The sequence below is a fragment of the Hyperolius riggenbachi genome, chromosome 5 (assembly GCF_040937935.1).
Source record: "Hyperolius riggenbachi isolate aHypRig1 chromosome 5, aHypRig1.pri, whole genome shotgun sequence".
Lineage (NCBI taxonomy): Eukaryota > Metazoa > Chordata > Amphibia > Anura > Hyperoliidae > Hyperolius > Hyperolius riggenbachi.
In genome coordinates, this window is record NC_090650.1 from 174,517,453 (window position 1) to 174,533,675 (window position 16,223).

The 16,223-nt window shown below is 45.0% G+C and overlaps 1 protein-coding gene across 1 annotated transcript in view; it reads left to right on the forward strand.

The window, feature by feature from the left end:
* Positions 1-16,223, forward strand: part of LOC137518497 (thread biopolymer filament subunit gamma-like) — a 329,520-nt gene that overhangs the window by 274,147 nt on the left and 39,150 nt on the right. Inside the window, exon 7 of the mRNA XM_068236429.1 lies at positions 11,640-11,686. Within this exon, the coding sequence (XP_068092530.1) occupies positions 11,640-11,686 (47 nt within the window). The remainder of the gene's footprint in view (positions 1-11,639; positions 11,687-16,223) is intronic.

The following is a 16,223-nucleotide window of genomic DNA, read 5'->3' on the forward strand; positions in this document are numbered from 1 at the left end:
TGGGCTAGTGCACGCCAAAATCACAATAGCAATCGCTAGAAACTTGTGAGTGCTACATGCAGTGTGTTTGTGATTTTGAAAAAATCGCAACGCTGCTGTGAGAACACTGTCATAGGGTAACATTAGCCAACAGGGGCGTAGCAATCACTATAGCAACCATAGGGGTTGCTATAGGGCCCGCGGCAGCCCAAGTCACAGGGGGCCCGTAGCTCGGCAGAGTACCCCCCCTGATAACTATAAAGGAGCTGGTGCCCCGCTGTCTCCCCTGGCTGCCGCTGCGTCCTGCATCAGACCTCGATCAGCCGGCGACCACTGTGCGGGCCCTAGGACCTAGCACACCGCACTGATATGCGGAAGTGACATCACTTCCGCATATAGAGCATGGTGCGTCCGTGCACTCGCTCTAACTGGTCGGGTCGCCTGCTGATCAAGGTCTGACGCTGCTGGGAGATGAGGAGGGGGGTTCCTGTCACTCACTGTATAACTGGAGGTCCCTGTCACTCACTACTTAATGAGGGGGGGCACCTGTCACTCACTATCTAACTAACTGGGGGTCCCTGTCACTCACTACCTAACCTGGGGTCCCTGTCACTCACTACCTAATGGGGGGGTGCCTGTCACTCACTACCTAACCTGGGGGTCCCTGTCACTCACTATCTAACCTGGGGTCCCTGTCACTCACCACCTAACGGGGGGCGCCTGTCACTCACTAACTGGGGGTCCCTGTCACTCACTACCTACTGGGGGGGGGTCTCTGTCACTCACTATCTAACTGGGGGTCCCTGTCACCCACTACCTAATGGGGGGGTGCCTGTCACTCACTACCTAACCTGGGGGTCCCTGTCACTCACTACCTAACCTGGGGGGCGCCTGTCACTACCTAAACTGTGGGGCTTCTGTCACCACCTAAACTGGGGGACTCCTGGTGCTACCTTAGCTAGGGGGCACCTGTCACTACCTAAACTATCCAGGCCAGCCAGCCCAGCATCACCACCAGCCAACCAGCCCAGAATCGCTGTCAAAAAGGCCACAGCATCACCACCAGTCAGCAGTCAGGCCAGCATTTACTTCAACCAGCCAAGCACAGCCCAGCATCACCGCCAGCCAGGTCACAGCATCACCGTCAGCCAACCCAGCCACAGCATCGGCCACAGCATCACCGCCAGCCAAGCCACAGCATCACCGCTAGCCAGGCCACAGCATCACCACCAGGCCTTTCAGCCCACACATCATCCCCAATCCAGCCAAAAACCGTATTGCCAGGCACAGCAGCCAGTAGAGTAGAATTCAGAAGTCAGGTGAGAGGTGTCTACCATATTAAGGGGGCATTCTGCCTATTTATGTGAAATTACATAGTTACATAGTTATTTTGGTTGAAAAAAGACATACGTCCATCGAGTTCAACCAGTATAAAGTACAACACCAGCCTGCTCCCTCACATATCCCTGTTGATCCAGAGGAAGGCGAAAAAACCCTTACAAGGCATGGTCCAATTAGCCCCTAAAGGGAAAAATTCCTTCCCGACTCCAGATGGCAATCAGATAAAATCTCTGGATCAACATCATTAGGCATTACCTAGTAATTGTAGCCATGGATGTCTTTCAACGCAAGGAAAGCATCTAAGCCCCCTTTAAATGCAGGTATAGAGTTTGCCATAACGACTTCCTGTGGCAATGCATTCCACATCTTAATCACTCTTACTGTAAAGAACCCTTTCCTAAATAAATGGCTAAAACGTTTTTCCTCCATGCGCAGATCATGTCCTCTAGTCCTTTGAGAAGGCCTAGGGACAAAAAGCTCATCCGCCAAGCTATTATATTGCCCTCTGATGTATTTATACATGTTAATTAGATCCCCTCTAAGGCGTCTTTTCTCTAGACTAAATAAACCCAGTTTATCTAACCTTTCTTGATAAGTGAGACCTTCCATCCCACGTATCAATTTTGTTGCTCGTCTCTGCACCTGCTCTGAAACTGCAATATCTTTTTTGTAATGTGGTGCCCAGAACTGAATTCCATATTCCAGATGTGGCCTTACTAGAGAGTTAAACAGGGCCAATATTATGCTCGCATCTTGATTTTTTTTTTTTATATCCCTTTTAATGCATCCCAAAATTTTGTTAGCTTTAGCTGCAGCTGCTTGGCATTGAGTACGATTATTTAACTTGTTGTCAATGAGTACTCCTAAGTCCTTCTCCAAGTTTGATGTCCCCAACTGTATCCCATTTATTTTGTATGGTGCTAGTCCATTAGTACGTCCAAAATGCATGACTTTACATTTGTCAACGTTGAATTTCATCTGCCATGTGTGTGCCCATATAGCCATCCTATCCAGATCCTGTTGCAATATGGCACTATCTTCCTGAGAGTTGAGGATTCTGCACAATTTTGTATCATCTGCAAAAATAGCAACATTGCTCACTACTGCATCTACTAGGTCATTAATAAATAAATTGAAGAGCACTGGACCCAGAACAGACCCCTGTGGGACCCCACTGGCAACAGTCTCCCATTTTGAGTACGATCCATTGACCACAACTCTTTGTTTTCTGTCCATTAGCCAGTTCCCTATCCATGAACACAGACTCTTCCCCAGTCCTTGCATCCTCAACTTTTGCACCAGACTTTTGTGGGGAACAGTGCCGAAGGCCTTTGCAAAGTCCAAGTATATCACATCTACAGCATTCCCAATATCCATATTAGCATTCACTACCTCATAAAAGCTGAGCATGTTAGTCAAACAGGACCTGTCTTTAGTAAACCCATGTTGATGCTGAGAAATAAGATTATGTTCTACTATGAAGTCATGTATAGTATCTCTTAGTAACCCCTCAAATAGTTTGCATACAACTGATGTTAAGCTAACAGGTCTATAATTTCCTGGATCTGATTTTTTGCCTTTCTTAAATAATGGGAAAACGTGGGCTGTACGCCAATCCACTGGGACTCTGTCAGTTGCAAGAGAGTCACAAAAGATAAGATAAAGGGGTTTAGCTATAACTGAACTTAATTCCCTTAGGACCCGGGGATGCATGCTATCCGGGCCAGGTGCCTTGTGTATTTTTAATTTATTTAGTCTTGCCTTCACTTCTTCCTGCGTTAAGTATTTAATATTACAGTTAGAATATTGAGACTCTTCTGCCTCTGTAGTTTGCAACAGTGCTGTTTATTTTGTGAAGACAGAAGCAAAGAAAGCATTTAATAACTCTGCCTTACCTTGGTCATCCACCATTGAGTCCCCCCCCCCCCCTCATCCTTTAGGAGTCCTATACAGTCAACCTTTCTTTTTTTAGAGTTAATGTACTTGTAAAACTTTTTTGGGTTAGATTTGATATCCTTAGCGATTTGTTTTTCAGCTTCAATCTTTGCCTGCCTAATTTCTTTTTTACAATTTTTATTGCACTCCTTATAATTGCTTAGTGCAGCCTCAGTCCCCTCCTGTTTTAAGACCTTCTAGGCATTTTTTCCTCTTCATTTTATCTTTAACCTTTCTATTCATCCATAGAGGCCTTTTTTTATTCCTAGACATTTTGTTTCCATATGGGATATACATACTACAATATTGATTGAGTAGAAGTTTAAAAGCTTGCCATTTCCCTTCAGTGTCTTCCCCTTGTAGTATCCCAGTTCACCAAACTTAGTGCCTGCCTAATTTGATTGAACTTTGCTTTTCTAAAATTCATAGTTTTAGTGGTCCCGCTGCCCCGTGACCTATCAGTCACCAGATCAAACGTTATCATGTTGTGATCACTATTTCCCAAATGTTCTTGAACCTGCACATTTGATACATTATCTGGTCTATTAGAAATGATCAGATCCAGTAACGCATTCGCCCTAGTTGGTTTAGTTAACATTTGAGTCAAGTAATTGTCCTGTAGTGCTGCCAGAAATCTGCTGCTTTTACCAGAATGGGTAGCCTCAATACTCCAGTCAATGTCTGGAAAGTTGAAGTCGCCCATAATTATGACCTCATTTTTACCTGCAGCTTTTTCAATCTGCTGTAGTAATCGCAGTTCTGCAGCTTCATTAATAAGAGGTGGCCTGTAGCATACCCCAATAAGCAATTGGCAACTTTTATTTCCACCATGAATATTTACCCAAACGGACTCCACATCTTCGCAATCTTCCTCCATCTCATCGTTGAGGACAGCTGTAAGAGAATTCTTAACAAAGAGACAAACCCCTCCACCTTTTTTCCCTGTTCTATCCCTCCTAAACACATTGTATCCTTTTAAATTAGCTATCCAGTCATGGCTTTCATCCATTCATGTCTCGGTTATTCCCACAATGTCATAGCCTTTGTCATTCAGAATGAACTCTAGTGCTGTCTATTTATGTGCCTCATGACTGCTGAATTTGTCTTGTTGGGGGCCTCACGACTGCTGAATTTGTCTTGTTGGGGGCCTCATGATTTGTTGGGGGCCTCATGATTGCGGAATTTGTCTTGTTGGGGGCCTCATGACTGCGGAATTTGTGTTGTTGGGGCCTCATGATTTGTTGGGAGGCCTCAAGATTGCTGAATTTGTCTTGTTGGGGGCCTCATGATTGCTGAATTTGTCTTGTTGGAGGTCACATGATTGCTAACTGCGAGACTATGGGAAAAGCTGAATCCTCATCATATGAGACAATAGCATTAAACCTACTTTTTTAGCTTTTTAAAACAAAAAATAAAACTGGGAGGTTCTAAAAAGAAAAAAAGTACATTTTTTTTTTCAGGAGTAGAATGGTCATTTCTAGCTACGCCCCTGTTAGCCAAGTGCTTTTCAAATCACTGTCGATTTTGAAAAACGCTCAAACACTCTTGGTGTGCACCAGCCCTCCCTCATTCACCTTTGTTTCCCTCTTCCCCTAGTGCTGGGTGTCTGTGTCTTGTCATACAGGAAAGCTAAATAAAAGTGCAATCCTTGTGAGGCAAATTATTATTATTATTATTATTATTATTATTTAGTATTTATATAGCGCCGCCATCTTCCGCACTGAGGGATTAGTAGAGATGGTGGCGAAGGGGAGGACATAAGTGTGTTGAGCTTTGGGGAATTAAAGTGGCCATACATCTGTTGACTCGACAGCCGATCGGCCAACCGTTTTGATATTATCGAATCGGATACAATTTTTGGGTGGAAATTAGTTGAATGTATCAATCTGAGATGTTGGTAAATCTCGGTTGTCAGGTGCGATAATCACGGCATGCGATAACCACGAATGATAGGCACGATGTAAACCTCGGCCGTTGTCCCTCAAAATGTATTATGTACCCCCTGGTGCTTGTACTTACCTGTCACAATGTCCCTAGCGTGTTCTTTCTGCCTCTGGACCTTTCAGGAATTCCCCCCCCCCCCCTAAAAATCCTGTGTTTGCCACTGCTCATGAGACCAATAACTTATTAATTCCCACATAGAGAACATGCACCTGCTTACTGCCATTATGTGGTCGGAGCTGGACATTTGTATTTCCTCCTTGTGCAGTCAAATGTTTCAATTGCTGATTGTTTCTTTGAGCTAATACTGCCTATATAGGCAGCTATACGGGTGTGACATGTCATCTTATGGTTCTCCCTGTCCTGACAATATAGCACACCTGAGAGTAATATCCGTCAACTCCAAAGGATTGAATATCCCTGAAAAAAGAAGGGTTCTCTTGAAAAACATGTGGAAACAGAGAAAACAGGTGATACTTGTTCAGGAAACGCACTTTAGAGGTGATAACGCACCTAAATTGACCGACCGCAATTTCTCCATTGTGCACCAACAATTCTCCAGATACCAAAACGAAGGGGATGGCGATCCTCATTGGAAAGGACTTGCCTTTCTCTGAAATGGAGACTTTAGTGGACCCAAATGGCAGATATGTAGTCCTTAAATGCTTAACCAACTAACAAAAATCTACCATAGGGTCAATATATGCCTCTAACGCTGATCAAGACAAAATCGCGCTAAAGCTTCTAGGAAATTTGAACTCCTTTGTTGAAGGAAGCGTCATCCTGGGTGTCGATCTCAATATGCCTCTGAACCCTCTTTTAGACGCATCCCAATGTAGATCCTCTTTGCCCTACACCAGAATTAATAGGGTCATGAAAGCTCTACATGACCGACAGTTGGTAGATATATGGAGGTTGCCACATTCCTCAGACATGGATTATTCATTTTATTCTGCGGTGCACAATGTGTATTCACACATAGATTACATATGTAACGTTTGCGGGATTTTATTTCCGTGGTCAGCGCACAAGATGCGCGCTGACACAGCGGAAATCCTCCACAAGCGTCTAAGGTAGAACCCAGGTTAGGTACTATGCATCTGTAGAGGGCAATTCCCACCGACAGATGGAGATGTGGAGTGCAGACGAGCACAGCCTCTGCACGCCCACAGATGCCAGATGGAAATTGTACAGATAAAGGCAAAGTAGGGCACGATAGCCCTCTAAGAGAGAGAGCACAGAGACAGACTAAATGTGTGCCCACCAAACTAGTCGCCACTCAGCGACGGTGAACACACATCAGCAGAAACAAAGTATGAACGCAATCGCGAGAGAGGCGATTGCCAAAAGTGACACAAGACCGAATCAAGACAGAGCACAAGAGTAGCAAAGACACAGCAAACAACAATGAGAGACAAGGAAAATAACAAACGCTAGCTAAACGCGAACACCGCACTCATTCACAACAGCGAACGCGTTTACGGCGCGGTCTCCGCACGGTAAGCGCAACAGAGACAAGCACGCCACCCTAACTAACCACAAGTAATACAAACGAACACAACTAGACTGAGACAGACAGAATGAACGCTTGCGAAAGCAAGCGATCAACACAAACAGGTTGCGTAGACTCTTGCTAATCGGTTGCCTCACACCAGGCAACAGCAGGCGTCAACACAGGACAAGACAGACAGACGAACGGAAAACAGGAATAGGACAGATAAGATCCACCGCTCTTCCGCCAGAGCCAGTGCGATCCGGGTTCAGGGACAGGACAGGAAAGATCCACTGCTCTTTCCGCCAGAGCGAGTGTGAACCAAGTACAGAAACAAGCTAGCAGGATCCACTGCTCTTTCCGCCAGAGCGAGTGTGAACCAAGTACAGAAACAGGCTAGCGGGATCCACTGCTCTTTCCGCCAGAGCGAGTGTGAACCAAGTACAGAATAGGTTTAGCAGGATCCACTGCAAGACAGATGAGGTAGCCAGTAGCAACCGCTGCTCCAGCTTAAACTCCAGGAACATAGATCAGAAGGATCCACAGCCGCTACCGCTAGAGGCTAGTGCGATCCAAACAGATGAACAGAAGGGGCTACCAGTAGTAACCGCTGCTCTGGTTAGCACTTCCAGACAGAACGATTTCCTGTCGACCACCGCTGGTGACAGTACAATCGCAGCAAGAGGCAACACAGACAAAACAGATAAAGCAACCTGACTTGCACTAGAGCTGCCTAGTGCAGTCCCAAGAATTACTCTAAGATAACTTTAGCAAACAAACAGGGCTAATACTCTAGGACATAGTTCCCCAACCCTGTCCTCAATGCCCACCACCAGTACATGTTTTGCAGAAAACCACACACATGCACAGGTGGGGTAATTAGTGTCTCAGCAGAGCTGATTAACTACCTATGTGGATTTCCACAAAACATGCACTGTTGGTGGGCCTTGAGGACAGGATTGGGGAACACTGCTCTAGGAGAGTACATCAGTAACAAACCATGAAGGATGACCAGCAAAGGATTCTGGGAGAACCTGGCTTTTATACTGACAGCCTTCAAAGGAGGCAGCTAGGCGATTTGCATAACAAATGTATGCAAATCCCTCAGCAGCAGAGCAGGTCTGGAACTTGCAAAGAAAAGACAGGTCTCTCTACCAGAGACCTGCAGCCCACAGACTAGAGGAATGGTCAAACAGCTGTCTGCCTGTGCAGCCAGCTGAGCGGATCATTACAACATATTGGTCTCACACAATTTACTCTTAGACCATATACAGTCGGAAATAGGCATTATCTCTTACTGCGATCATGCCTCGGTTTCTGCTACACTGAACTGCGCCCCCAAGAGGGGTAAACCCCTTACCTGGCGGCTCAGTGCCTCACTTCTGCAAGACTGTTAGATCTTTGAAAAAAATTGCTCAACAGTTATGTGATTATTTTCAAATGATACAGGGCATGTGTCGCCTTCAATCCCCTGGGAAACACATAAATGTTTACAAAGAGGGGCTCTCATCCAATTAGGCACCAAAAGGAAGACTGAGAGAAATTAGGCTATTGTCCAATTACTAAGAGAAATAAGGACGATTGAGCACAGACACAAACATATCACAAGATGCCCTACTTCCACTATTAGAAGCCAGCAAAAAAAGCTCAACATGCTATTACAAGATAACGCCAAATAGGCATAAGCACACATTTTTCATATATTGCAACAAACTAGGGAAACAACAAAAACCTATGTAGCACTAATTGTAGATCCCAGAGGGCAGAGATATGTAAGAAATGAGTCTATTGCCCAGAGTTTCAGAGAGTTCTACCCCAAACTGTACAACCTTAGACAAGAGACAGGGGAAAACAGTCAAGGAAGCCTTGCATCTGACATTATAACTTATCAAGTGAATATGCCTAAACTAAGTGAATAGATGATCCAGGAATTGGAGGCCTCATTTACAGAGACAGAGATTAAAAATTCATAGTGAGTATCAAACCAGGTAAAGCCCCAGGGCCAGATGGGTACCCTATTGAATATTACAAACAATGTAAAAGTATTTTGGCACCCCACCTCTGTAAGCTATTTAATGCTTTGGCGGACGAGGGAGGCGTGAGGCAACACTATCAGGGCCCTGCATCTGTTGCAGTTTGGTCAGTGGAAGAGTACTCCATGCATGTCATCAACCACCAATGCAGAAAAAGCCTTTGTCGGGGTGAATTGGCAGTGGACCTGAGCAGTGCTAAATAATAGTAGGGTGGGAAATAGAATGATGACTTGTATAGATACTTAGTACTCAAACCCAACAGTGCGTATCAAGGTCAACGGAATCTTTTCGGATTCACTGCTCATTAAAAATGGCACAAGACAAGGCTGCCCCCTATCACTGTTATTTTTTTAATTAGCCCTGGAGCCATTCGTGTGTCATGTGTACTCCAATACTGATATATCAGGTCTTGAGGTGGGTAGATATCAACACAAGGTCGCTGGCTACACAGGCAACCTACTATTCTTTCTAACAGGACCATTGACCGCCCTCCCCAACTTATCAGCTGCATTTGACAAATGTAGTAATACATTTTCATACTTCAAAATCAACTATGACAAATGTGAGGCCTTTGATGTGGGACTGCCAATTAGAAAAATATTTCCCCTTTCGTTGGAAACAACAACATATCAAATATCTTAGGACGAACATCTTTGACTCTATGAGCGATGTACAGTGTATGCTTCATCACTTCTCATTTCTTGGCAAGATCGCAGTCATAAACATGAACATCATATCCAGGCTTTTGTATCTTTTCCAGACCCGTCCAATACAGATCCCTGTGTCTTTAATACAGCAAGCACAGTCTGTCTATCACATCTGTAAGAGAAACCCTCCCAGAATAAGAAGAGATACAATGTACAGGCCTAAACAGAATGGGGGTCTAGCTGTACAGAATGTGGCATATTACTGCTGTGCAGCAGTACCTATTAGGGCAATAGATTGGACTAGACACAGACACTTTAAGCAGTGAATAGGTATTTTTCCCCACATAACCAAACTAATTTGTTACGGACAGTGAATTCCCACTTCATAGCAAATGTTGTGTCCAAGGTCTCCTCCTTCTTCAGCTCATTCCTTGGGCAACAGTTCTGTAGGCTAGCTTTCTGTTCTGATGCTATGGAGGGGGAAGGAGTAGTGATGGTCATGTCAAGGAGAAGCATGTGATTTGTTTGATCAGGTGATATATTTACAAAGCTCTGATTTGCTGTGATCACATCCTGCTTTAGCATACGATCATGACTAGCAAATCAGAGACTTGTATATCTATCACCTGACCAAACTGATCACATGGTTCTCCAAGAGTTTTCCAAGACATGACCGTCACTAGGGAGAAGGGCCGATGATGCAGTACACAACATAGCGGCACGGAGTGGGCGAGGTGATTAAAAGAACAATGCCCTCAGCCTTTGCTCAGCTGAGGCAATCCGCCAGTCTGATCTCTTACCAACCCATCTAGGTGGATCAGGAACAACTGTACACAAGCTAGATTCTCGACAGAGAACTGGCTGCCTCGTTCAAGTACACTCAAGGCTTTATGCTAGGCACACACTATGAGATTTTCTGGCAGATTTACTGTCCGATCAATTATTTCCAACATGCCCAATCTAATTTCCGATTGTTTCCTGATTAATTTCCTATAGGAGTGAATGGAAACCGTTGGGAAAACGATCGGAAATCAGATCTAACATGTTGGAAATAATCAATCTGACAGGAAGTCTGCCAGAAAATTTCATAGGGGTCGATTCACTAAACCGTGCTATTTTATAGCACGCGTGTTGGAAAATAGCGTGCATGTACGCACGTGTTAAGTATTTTGCTCGTGCATTAGCATGGTTTAGTGAATCAACCCCATAGTGTGAACCTAGCATTAGACAGCGATCAGTTACTTGGTTCAAACACTATGACCAGCTGCTTACTGAATGTTGGCTAAACATGACAGTAGACAATATAGATGCAAAGCAGCAGATATGGATTAGCTGACAGTACAGTCTGAATGTTGCTCTCAAGGGGCGAAAGATAAACCTAATATTAAAGTGAACCTCCGGAATAAAAATCAACACAGCAGAACTGAAAAGGCTTAACAGTTTAACCGCATCAGAACTTTGTTTTTCTTACCAAAGCATCATTTTTAGCTGTATTTTTAGCTAAGCTCCAACCATCAAAGAAAACTGCCCAGGCTTTTTTTCCCTGATGCTGTGCAAAGCATGATGGGATTTCCTATGTTGTTGCTCATGTTGCCTAACAACTGGGAGGGGTGATCAGCATGCAGGACAGTTGGAACTGTCCCTCTCACCTTCTACAACCAAAAAGATGGCTGCCCCATGAAATCACAAACATTTGCCTTTTAAAACTGGATGGGTAGGAAATTATATTACCTATCTATTTTAATTAACATAACTAATGTAACTTAATGACAGTATGTGTTTGTTTAGGCTGAAGTTCCTCTTTGAAGCTGGCCACTAACGGTCCAATTTCTAGCAAAAAATCGTTCGAGCGATCAGAAATTCTGATCGGATTGGTTGTAAATAATCTCCATTGGTGGACACAATCGATTATGAACGAGTGAAAAAAATGTCGCCCGAATAAATTTTCGTCGAACGAAAATTTGGATTTTCTTGGTGGTCGTGATAGATAGGAAGCAATGATTGGTTAGTTGATGGTGTAGTGAACGATTTTTCGTCCGATCAGAATTTCTGATCGCTCGAGCGATTTTTCGCTAGAAATTGGACCGTTAGTGGCCAGCTTAAGAGAGATTCAGGTATTTTTTTACTGTTTATTCATAGAAATGAATTACCGCTCTGTATTGAACACATTACTGTATTCGCTATTTTCTCTATATTTGCCTAGAGCTCAGCTTTAAGAATCATTTTGACATATGCTTAAATTTTTTTTTTTTTTTAAATGTGTATTCTCAGATTTCCTGAAGTGGAAGTTTTGACAGGAGGAACATACACTTACTCTTGTAAGTACTGTTTACTATAATTGTATTTTATTCTAATTTTTCTTGTCCTTGTTCTAAAATACATAATCTATGGTACTTTATCACCAATGAAAACATCTTTGAAACTAAAAGTCTGGAGGATGATGGCTAGTGATGTCACTGGCTCAGACCTACACACCCCTGGGAACGAGAACAACCCCTACTGTCCACACCCATAGAGAATTACATCCCCCCCAGTATCTACACCTTAAAAATAAATTAAGCCATCCACACTGTATACACCTAAAAAGGCATATATGAAAAAAAGGGATTTTGGTTCTGCAGAAACAGCCAATAGTAGAGTATTGGTAAATTTATTGGTTATTGATATTCTACTCTTGCCATGCAAATGATGATGATCATAAAATATCAATAGTAGATACCAAAGTTTTATTACAGCTAAACCTAACACTATTCTCACACTAAATTTTATTTCTACAAATGCCTAACCTAACCCCCCTCTTGCAAGACACCTAACCTTGGACTTCCTTCACTTACCTTGGACTTACTCCAGCCCCTGTGGAACATGGTCTCCCTTGCCATCCTCCCTGGTCACCGTCCTGCAGCCCCCATTGTGCGCCCTTGTCTTCTCTCCAGTCGGCTTAGTCGTTCTGTGCCGCACATGCCTGGCCCAGCCATGCATACGCCACTGGTGTTCTCCATCTGCGCAGTTAGTACTGCTCAGTCATAGTGTCCCCTCTGACCCATACAGGGACACTGGATGAGCAGCTGATAGAGAGCTCCTCCAGAGCGCTGTAAAAGACTCGTTGCAAGTTATCGCAAACGCTTGATTGCAGTTATTGCTGCTAAGGGTGGCCCAACCAGTTATTAGGTTCAGGGGGCAATTTCTTTTTCACACAGGGCCATGTAGGTTTTGAGTTATTTTTCTCACTAAATAATAAAAACCATCATTTAAAACTGCATTTTGTGTTCAATTATGTTATCTTTCACTAATAGTTAACGGTTTTTGATGAGCAGAAACATTTAAGTGTGACAAACATGCAAAATAATAAGAAATCAGGAAGGGGGCAAATAGTTTTTCACACCACTGTATATAGTAAAGCGCTCTCCAGTGCCTCCCCTAAGTGCTGGACCAATGGCAGGTAGTGAAATTGTCAGCTGACCCGCCTGGTCAGCTGACCCTTTTCTGGCTGTCATATAAGCTCTGCCTCTCAGCGCGCGTCCTTCTGAACCTATGTGGACTAGCAGTCCCAGCTACACCAGACATGTCTTGCAATGTAACCCTTGACTCAGGCGCGGTGACCGCCGCCCCGCTCTCTAAGCGAGCGGCAGTTTCCCCGCGTCCGGCCGCAATGTCAGCTGCTTTGCCCTGCGTGCAATCTGCTGCCTCCAATGCAGAATCCACCGCTCTGCCCATGCGGCATGCGGCGGTTTCTCCGCGTTGTGCCGCCATGTTAGACGCGGAACCAGCCGCCTCACTCTGAGTCCTTGCGGTGGCTTTTCCGCGTTTCCTCACAATAAAATGCCGTAACTCACAAACGATACAAGTCATATTTAGGTGGATAACCGATTCATACTTGTCGGAAAATACAGATTACTATGACATCAGGCATGGCTAGTGCAGTGGACCCAGTTCTTGAAGGGTCATACCTCAATAACCGGATGGGCTATCGCGATGAATTTCATATCAGTACGATGGCCAGATTTTACTGAATAAGACTATATGAATTTCATAGCTGTGCGATGTACAGTTGCCATATAATCGACAAGAAACCATACATGCTATGCATTCAGATGGCCCTTGGTCGGTGCCGGATAGTCTGGGTGAAAGCAGGTTTTGAATAGGCTTCCTGCTGGGAGTAGCTTCTTTGCTCTCCCTGTATAAAAAGGCTCACCAAATGGAGGTAATTGAAAATAAACATTCTCCTGGACACAGGCCTGGCCCAAGCTAATTAACACATCAAAAGACATCCTGCAGCTAAGTACTGCTAGCCCAGATTGACTGCAGATGCTCCTACACAACCTATCTAGATTCTAGCGCGTCACTGGCAATCGGTGCAATAAACCGATTGTGTTCTCGTTTCTCACGGCTGTTCCATGACATGGACTTGTAAGCATCCTCTAGAGCAGGGATCCCCAACCTTTACCCCGACCAAACTTTTCTCTGGGGCCCGGGGGGCGTGGTTAGTGGCGGCGGCAGCCCCCCCCCCTTTTTTTCCCAGATTTTGAGTGTAGTATATAGCTAAGTAGGTATCTAGGTATAGTTGCCCCAGTATAGGTAGCTAACACAGTTGCCCCTGTATAAGGACTATAGTTGCCCCAGTATAGTAAGGTAGTTACCCCAATATAGTTAGTATAGTTACCCCAGTATAGCTAGTACAGTTACCCCAGTATAGCTAGTACAGTTAGCCCAGTGTAGCCAGTACAGTTAGCCCAGTGTAGCCATTAGTTACCCCAGTATAGCCGCCCCAGTGTAAGAGAGGTGCCCTCTTCCCCCGCCCCCCGTGGCTGCCGCTCCTGTTACCTTATGAGCGGGCGGTCACTTCCTTCCTTATAGGGGAACTGAAGTAAGAGGTACATGGAGGCTGCTATATTTATTTCCTTTTAATCAATACCAGTTGCCTGGCAGCCCTGCTGGTCTATTTCTTTGCAGTAGTATCTGAATAACACCAGAAACTAGCATGCAGCTAGTCTTGTCAGATCAGACTTTAAAGTCTGAAACACCTGATCTGCTGCATGCTTGTTCAGGGGCTATGGCTAATAGTATTAGAGGCAGAGGGCCAGCAGGGCTGCCAGGCAACTAGTATTGCTTAAAAGGAAATAAATATGGCAGCCTCAGTATACTTCTATCTTCAGTTCCCCTTTAAATTCCCCATAGCTCCACGAGGACGTTGCAGCATCTCGTATTACAACAGCGCTTCCTGCGCGGCTGCTGTAAGGAGGGAAAGAAGCAGGGCAGCGGCTTCCTGTAGCGGCGATCGCCGTTACCATGGGAACCACTGCCCCGCCTCCTTCCCTCCTTACAGCAGCCACACAGGAATACTACTACTGTAATAAGAAATGCTGCAAAGAGGAGAGGGGCTATGGGGAATATAAGGAAGGAAGCGGCCGCCCGCTCATAAGGTAACAGGAGCCCCGGGGGGAGGGAGAAAGGCCAGATCTGCCGGGGCCCCTCAGAAATCTGCCCACGGCCCCCAGGTTGGGGACCCATGCTCTAGAGGCATGCAGCATTGTTTTTTTTTTGTTTTTGTTTTTTTTTTTTTTACGTCCGCATCGGGGGATGTGCGGATGTGCACACTCAGCTCAAAAATATTATTTTATGTGTTAATTGTTAATGCATTTTGCACAAGCTTTTATACTGTGTTGTAAAGCTCACTAACTTTTATAAACGTAAAAAAAAAAAAACGTGGCTACAGTTAGTGGGCGGCCCCAGCACCTGCTAGGAAATAGGCACTTATCTCCTGTTGTTTGATAGGGAGGGGGTACTGAAGGTGCTGGGGAAGAAAAGAGACAGGGATTACTGAGGGTACTGGGGAGTACAGAGGGCCAAGGCTGCATGGAGCAGGGCAGTGAGGAGACAGTTAGAGAATAACTTGCCTTTCGAATCCCTCTTCTTGTCAGGGCAGGGCTAAATGTGGAGCAGCATCTTCATTCTCTCCCTTTGCTGCCATGCTATGCTAAAGAATCACAGCACATGACTGTGGGTGGAGCTCAACACCGTGTAGGGAGCGGAGTTAAGTGTCTCTGGGCCAGATTTATCGAGAATGTCCGAGACAAAATGGTGATAGGCTTGTAGAACTCTGTGCAGAACTGTCTCAGGCACCTTAAGAAGCCACTAGATGGTGCTGTTTCCTTCCTGAAGTGAGGAGGAGCTAGTCTCAGACGAACGAACACAACAGTGTATGACTTTTTTGTTTATCAATCTGGGACATGAGCAGCCCAGGCTGTAATTACTCTCCTAGACTTCCATTCTTAAATCATTCCGATGTCTGCTCTGTCTTTTACACACATTTTTAAAATGCTCTAACCAGTCAATTCTCCACATACTCATTCCCAATTCCCCTCCTTCTCTTAAACAAACATCACCAGGGTGAAGGGGAGTTCACCTCAGTAACAAATGAGAGTGGGTAGATGGCAGTAAATTAAAAAGGAAGCTATGAGGTGTCAGCGTAAACCTGCTCTGCCGGGTTAAGAAGTAGTATTAGCTACTTCTTATTCAGGGACAGTTCTGCTCTGTTCTTAATGTAAGGAAAACTCTCAGAACTGCCGCAATCTCCCTTCACTTAAAGAGAACCAGAGCCGTAGAAGAAATAGATTTATACATACCTGGGGCTTCCTCCAGCTCCATAATCCTGGATCACTCCCACGCCGCCGTCCTCTGCTGCCTCTGTCCGCCGGTACCGGGTCCCGTAATTTCCGCCAGTCAACGCAAGCGCAATGCGCTCCCTCCGTACTGCACATGTGTACAAAGCCGGCGGAAGTGACGGGAACCGGTACCAGTGATAGAGGCAGCGGAGGATGGCGGCGTGGGAGTGATCCAGGCTTATGCGGCTGGAGG